Below are 7,717 nucleotides of genomic sequence, written 5' to 3'. Positions count from 1 at the left end.
ATCGAATCATTATAATCAAAATCGGTATATTTTACCAATGCCGTATTTAGGGTTAATTTTCTTGGATCTAGTCTAGAATTACTAATTCTAGTCCGTACGATCAATAAAGATAGTTTTGTTTTATTGTGTTTTTAAGGTGAATTTTAAGACCTTGAGGGCAAGCGGTCTTGTAGCGTAAAGCCTGGGATATTAGGTTCAATTCTCGGTTGAATTGTTAAGCGAAGAAGAATGCTATAGGAAGGATACATAATGGGGTCGTCTATGTATAAAAATATATATATGGTGTTGGAATACAACTTGCTAGTTAACATACATAATTATATTTAATTTTATAAAATATAATATAATAATAATAAACTGAAAATATATTTTTGTATATCATTTTCATATACATGACCAAATACAAAAAATAAAAGAAAATTTATTGCTCATATACAATTTATTCCAACTAATAACATAACATAATCACCTCAAATTAAGACAAACATAAATCATTTCCTCAACTTAAAATAAATATTAAAGCTTACAACAGCTTAATGAACATTATTCTATTAGATGTGTGTCAAAGCTATAAATAATAGAGTTACAAGGATTAAAGAATTTTTTAATTCTTTACAAATATCAGTTAGTCTGAAATTTAAGATTAAGAAAAAGTGTATTCGGAAAAGAAAGTACTGAAACAGGCATTTTTACATTGTTATTACGTAAAATGTTATAAAATACGTAGTGTAACAATTTGAACGGTCTGTATAAGAAAATCTATTTAGGGCAAATTTATTATTTTTAATGCTTAATTTATATTTTGGAATAAGAAATTAAAAATGCTATAAATTTAAGAGCATCGTTAAAAATATTTCACATACTTTAGGCGTTCGTCGTATGTTTCAAGAGTCCTCCATGCAAAATATTACTTTTATATTACACTATAGCTGTCTCAATAAAAAAGCTTAGAGTGAAATCATGAAAAATCCACCTCCGGTGTTTTGGACTCTTTAAAAGTTCTAAATTAAAATTCGGTTATAAATTATAAAAAAATAAAAGTACCCTGCCTTTTTATTTTTAATTCAAAATTTTCAGCGTTAATTTTCAGGTGCTTCAACTACTAAAATTTCCTTCTTCAAATCTCCAGAACCTATTTTACAGTTATCTCCTATATGAAGTCCTTTGATACTGAAACAGTAAATAAATAATCAGAAAATGTAATAAAAGTACACGTTTCACGCCAATAGATGGCGTTAATATGAAAAACATATCTGATTACTAAAAAGCACGCGAAACGTCGAGTTATGTATATAATGTAATAAATTCTAGGTTCTAAGAAGTTTTATGTTTAGTACTTGGGTAAAACAAAGGTTAGGTTAGGTTAGGTTAAGGGCCTCTTCCTGGGTTGAATGCCTAGTGCGACCCCCGGGGGACTCAATGCGGTGCCAGACGTCATTCATTCAGAATGAATGTGTCCGGCATAGCAGGCGATATGGAGGGCTCAGGAGGAAATTTTAGTGGGTCGGGTTTCTCCCCTCTGATTAGCAGAGGGATAAGAGTTAACCATCCCCACAGTCCCCGCGATAGCGACTGCATGCGCTCGCGGGCCTGCAGCAGCAATTTTTTAGCTTAGTTGAGCAAGATACAATATTTTGTTTGATTCGTTTCATCGATAATCATAAATGTCCTTGAATCAGATAATGTAGTATGAACAGTCTTGGGGAGAGTTCAAGTATTACGTAACGTATTTGGGGGGGAGGGGGGTTCGTACCCTTGTAGAACGTTACGATTACGTTACGCGTTATTGTTAGTATTATTTTTCACATTCCAGTACTTTACACCACATAATGGTAAGTATTAGGTATAAAGAGTCACTGGGGTTGGTCACGAAACGTTTTACTATTGGATACAGCGTGACGCTCCCTTGTTCAATAATTTCCGAACTCTTCATATGAATGACCACCATCCAAAATACTTCTGTATGAAGTTTTGTGGCTTACCTATTTTTATCCTTTGGGCAACTCTCGCCGCGAATGCATTGTTCCCTGCAGCTCTCTATTACTGTGTCTTTTAACGTGACTTGACACTCCGGGTACATTTGAATACCAACACCACAATTGCGAATAATACAGTTGTTCAGTTCAATCTGTAATTAAACAAAATATATATTTTTATATAAAACTCTTAATGCAAGAGTTCAATAACAATAAATACAAATTTGTAAAACGTTCAAATGTTTAGGTTAACTTTCTTTAATAAACATACAAAAAAATCCATAGACAAAATAATCGTCGTACATGCAACATAAAGTAGATCGACTCATTTGAATATGAAACTAATTGAAAAATGCACAAAATTATTTGATACAGACAACTCTACGTCAGAGCTAACATCTAGGAATGTTAGATCATAAAATCATATGATGGTACATACGGTTTTTACATGAAACGAAACGAGAACCAATTGAATTTATTATTTATTACAAAGATACATTTATCATAGGCTACAACGGAACACATTAAATATAGTTGAGATTTGTTGAAATATTCATACGACACTTCCGAACATCCAAACAGTAAACCGTTATCATATTAATCTTTATTTGTTATAATTGCAACAAAAGTGAAGTTAGCCATAATTTCTGAAGTATTTCCGAACCAATTCGCCTTAGGGTCCTTCAAGAAAAGAACATATCAATTGAAAGGCCGGCAACGCGAGCCTTTTGGCAATGTGATTGCCCATGGGCGGCGGTATCACTTAACACCAGGGGAGCCTCATGCCCGTTTGCCTCCCTTTACATAAAAAAAACGCCACATGCGGCGTACCGATTTTTTTTATATAAATTTGTTTGTATGAGAAAATAAAGTTTTTAGTTAATTAGATTTTCCTTTATTGTATTGTTTCGATTACATATTACATCTATAACCTTGCACTATATAAACAAAATGCCATAACGTTTTACCTATGTTGTATTATAAATATGCATTTATCTACGTTTATATTATTGTTTTTAGGAAAAAAATATCAATTGAGTAAAAAAGGCTTACATTGCTTAGTGGTAGTGTGATACTGGTATTGCTACTGTGGTCATATAGAGCAAAAAAAAAATAGATTAAAAAAAATACCTCCGCATTTCTGTGTACAACAATTCCAGAGAAGAAATTCTCAAGCACACAATTATTTAAAGTTAGTTTCGTCCCAGATTTTGCGACAATGCCTTGCGTCAAATCCATCTGGAAATATAGATAAAAAAGTTTTTAAATATAAATAAATAATATTAACATATACAGTTCAGTTTGAATTTAAGAGTGATTCATCCCAAATGTTAATGATAAACTTAATTTGTATCCAATATATATCGCAGCCAACAAGCTTAATTAGCCGTTCAATTAACATCATAGCCTTTTCACTAAACGGCGCCGTTTCACAAACGGCCTGAAAGATATTCAGCCGTAGCGTTCATTACAACATTTAATAAACTGGCTAACTAATGTGTGGGCCATTCCTACGATATAGTCATTATTTGGCAGAAATAAAAATGATGAAACATATGTTTCTTTTAAAATTAAATTGCTTAAGTCAAATTCACATTATTATTGTCACTACACTCTTCCATTGGACTTGTTGTTTTATATGAAACTTTTTGAAAACACCATCAAAGATGTGGTTTGCCGACGCCATATTGACAGTTTAAAGAGTTTCGTTTCGGGTTTGAGAGTGGCAGAAAGTGGAAATTAAATTTAAATTAACAGTCATCAGGCTAGGCAAGTAATGAAACGTCATCGATCCAAGTCATTTGCCTAGCTGTTCGATCAACTGACCATCTTTCAAGCCGCTAGTTTAACGCCTAGGCTGTTCATTGAACGGCTGATTAAGCTAGTTGACTGCGACATATACATTTCATTTCACATTCTAAAGATAACATTCTTGTTGCCAGAACTTTATCTTAGTTATAAGCTCTTTTCTGAACCGCAATAGGCAGTTATTGAACCGCCTAACATATATTAGAGTAAAGTAAATTATTTTATATTAAATATACCCGTTGGCTGTTGATAATATTACAGTCAGTGACATCCAATGTCCCGGCTTTCATCACTACTGCAGTGGACACCTGTCCACACTCCAGAGTCAGATGTTTTAGTCTGCATTTTTCTCCCAGCATTAAGAGGTAGGCCCGCATCTCTGGCGCTTTTAAAGTTGCACCTGTAAAATCAATTAATATAGAGTAAAGTACTGGAACTCAAAGCATACTTAAAGCGAACTTAGCTCTATTATTATTATGTATATTAAGACACTAGCTTAATAAACTGATGCGCGCGTATTTGGGTATTTGGAGAAACTATCCAACCTATTTTGAAGTTCAGAGTTCAAAGAGGGTGAACTAATTACATTTTCCGGAAGCCTATTCCAGTGGGCCACTACTTTGTTTCGGAGAAAGTTCTTTAGGTAATTTGTGTTATATTGAGTGGTCTTCAGTTTTAAAAAACTACCCCTCAAATGTGTATTTTCACTTAAAATAAATATCTTCTCAATTCCTGGAACATGGCCTGTAAGGATTTTATAGGTTTCAATGAGATTTCCTCTTAATCCCCTACTTCCGAAATCAGTGCTTTCAGATGCTCATCATAATCTTTGATTTTTTGATTTAATTAAGATTGAAGATTGATAAGATCAACGCACATACATAAAAATCATATAGTATTTTTCACATAATTACACAATAGCACTTTCAAAAAGATTTCATAAAAATAAAGATTTTTCAGCAACTTCTAACTAAAATTACCAACCTTTCCAACTACATATAGATATATCTGATAACTGTATCTCAGGTATTTCACATTCTTGGCTACAAATGATTACTTCATCTGGATCTCGGGATAATCCATCCTCAGCAGAAGTTGTAATGGTTAGTGTATGACTACTAGTCAGGTGAGATTGTAGGATATTTGATATATCATAGAATTCATCACTTAGCCCCCCTGGCCATATTGCTATACACTGAAAAGTTTATTTTCTTATGTAATAATGTCAGAAATTACAAGTATAACAAAATCATAAGGACTTAAAATAACTTTATCAAACTAATCAAAATCTATAATAAATATACGCTAACACAAAAGGGGCCATTCAATTATTACGAACTATAGGGGGAGGGAGATCTTTGATTTTCTTATTCGGTGATTATGTCAACATTAATTATTAACTTTTTTACATATATTACCAACACATTGTCTGTGCTTGAAAACGTAATTCATTTTTGAGAGCTTTTCTTAATTTTGACAAGAGGTGGGAGGAGGATAAATAAATGTGCTTATGTAATAAAGCAAAAAGACATGAAAATATGATTTCAAAGAGGTATTATTAAAATCTCTAGTACTTGCATAAAGCAAGGATGGATTCATACATCAAACAATTAAGAAAGGTGACATTAATAATTATTAACCAAAAATGTTCACTTTGTTGCATAATGGCTGTTATACAAAGGAACATTCCGTAAAAAAATCTTAGCTGTAATAAGTACTGACATTTGCTAAAAAAACACACAAAATAGATTTCTTTGATTTACGTACATGCATATTGAATATACATACATTTATTCTATTTTTATCCTTTTGCCATTTATTTCTCTCTTGTGCTAAATATTGCTCTCGTACTGTTGCATTCTCATATAAATTACTCCATTGTGCTTTAATTGACTCCAGTTTCGCATTTAACTCAGCACATCTAAATAGCATATTGTCTGCTGGTAGCATTGAATCTGCATGAGAAATATTGTGACAAAACAAACTGAACTATAGGATCCTCATGTTCATAAATGAACAAGCTATTTTAATTTAAATTAGGAAAGGGATGAAATTTAATAAAATGTATGTCTCTATATTTTTATGACTTGTGATTTGTAACTAACTTTACTTTGGCTGTCTGTAATCGGAACTTAAATGTAATTTGATAGTTGAAGACAACTGAATTTACAAACAGAGTTAGGAAGATAAAGACAACAAACCATTTTCATCAGTATCTTCACTGAATAATGATTCAAGTTCTAATAAATCTTCATGAGCTTTAATAGCACTGGTTCTTTGTAATTTAATTGATCTGGCAACTCTACTATTTATAATACCACTATGTAGGTCAAACCACAATCCCATTCGATCTTCTATAGTTTTTGGTGTTACTATTGTACCATCTTGGTCATCCCATGGCATCCAAATGTTATTGTAGAAGAATCTAGATCAGGTAATTTTAACAATATCAATGTACGTTAATTGTGAAATGCTTTAAAATTATGCTAATCAAATTGAGAAAATTTTCTTCTTCTACTTCTATTAATACTTGTATTTTTTTGTTCTATTTCGATAGTTATACATTCATAGGTAGGTATTTACCTTAGAACATCAATGAATGATGCTGTAGTAGCCGCATTTACATAGTCTTCTCTTTGTTCTATTGTTGGCCATAGTTCTATGAGTGGAACATCTGGCACTACTTCGGGCAAAGACATTGACTCATGCTGAACACTTGCTACTTCAAGTGTAGCACTCAAATCTTCAAAAACTACAGAGGTAATTGTTACATATGCAACACAAGGAAATCTGAGTTCTGAAAAGACAAGATTTAGTTGTATTCTCGAGATTGCGTTTTTTAATAATTATCAATATCATCAAGACGTATACAGCATAATTAGGTTCTGTTTAAATAATACGTACCAAACTTTTTACAGAAATCCTTTGAAAGCTTCCAAATTGCATCACATCCGGTTTCAACCAGGCACTCAGCAGCAATACTCCATTTCTCTTTGACAGAGCCTCGCCCCGTTCCTAATACTCTAAGAAGCTCTTGAAGAATATCATTATCACTTCGTTTAAGAAATGAATATACTGAAGGCATCTAAAATAGGTCATAATGTTTGATTGTATCATATAACTAATTATTGTTATGCTAAAGATTAATATAATATTAGCAGATGGTGAAACCATTAAATAAATGCAAAGTTTAATGCACATGAAGTGTATTAGTCCAAATACTCTCCTCCATATAAAACTTACCATTTTCATAAAAGTAAAATTTCACAAATTAAAAAGTTATGGATAAAATATTTGTTTCATACACAAACATTCAACAACAGTTCCCAACATTTAAATTTCAAAATTACCGAATACCGAACCATCAACGCCCTGTCTAGTAGTGACCACAGAATAAAAAGAAATTTGAGGCTGTTGAAGTACTTAACAATACCGTCAATTGTCAAATTACGTCAAAATCAACCTGCCAAACATAGCAAGCGAAAGATTAGGAATATTTTGGGCTTTTATTTTATAATGACATCCTAATTGAAGAAAAGAAAATAAAACATTGTTTTAATAACGTAGGTTGGAAGGAGTTTTCATAAAGGCTAGAGTGCACGACTCTGATATTCTTCTATACTTCATTGATATTTATATCGAAAGAAAATAATATATTGAGCTATTTTTTATCATGTATGATATGATGTATATCATGTATGCTAATAATAGGGGATTTCGGACCAAGCCCAAGAGGGGATTTCGGACTTTACTTAGGATTAATAAAAAAAATTTATTTACTTTTCGGAAATTCTGAAGCGTGTACGTGACCGGCTTAAAGTGACGTAAAGAAGGCAGGCTTGCAAAGTTGTAAAAAAGTCATCTTGACATTCTGGAGCGTGGCGTTATTTTATTTTGAATAAGATAATTCAAGGATGACGAAAAAATATATA

General features: G+C 32.1%; 1 protein-coding gene across 1 annotated transcript; it reads right to left on the bottom strand.

Annotated features, from left to right (window-relative positions):
• Positions 1-575: 575 nt before the first annotated feature.
• Positions 576-7,154, bottom strand: LOC123713709 (protein nessun dorma). The gene is made up of 10 exons (XM_045667528.1): positions 7,029-7,154; positions 6,690-6,870; positions 6,369-6,582; positions 5,987-6,210; positions 5,574-5,740; positions 4,770-4,980; positions 4,022-4,185; positions 3,108-3,215; positions 1,983-2,128; positions 576-1,170 (listed from the first exon to the last, which is right to left on the bottom strand). The coding sequence occupies exons 1-10, from the start codon at positions 7,035-7,037 to the stop codon at positions 1,080-1,082; spliced, it is 1,515 nt and encodes a 504-aa protein (XP_045523484.1). The 5' UTR covers positions 7,038-7,154; the 3' UTR covers positions 576-1,079.
• Between the last annotated feature and the right edge of the window lie 563 nt (positions 7,155-7,717).

This window comes from Pieris brassicae, chromosome 8 (assembly GCF_905147105.1).
Source record: "Pieris brassicae chromosome 8, ilPieBrab1.1, whole genome shotgun sequence".
In the NCBI taxonomy this organism is placed as follows: Eukaryota; Metazoa; Arthropoda; class Insecta; order Lepidoptera; family Pieridae; genus Pieris; species Pieris brassicae.
Note: the sequence above shows the minus strand (reverse complement) of the source record. Positions and strands in the feature narration are given on the sequence as shown.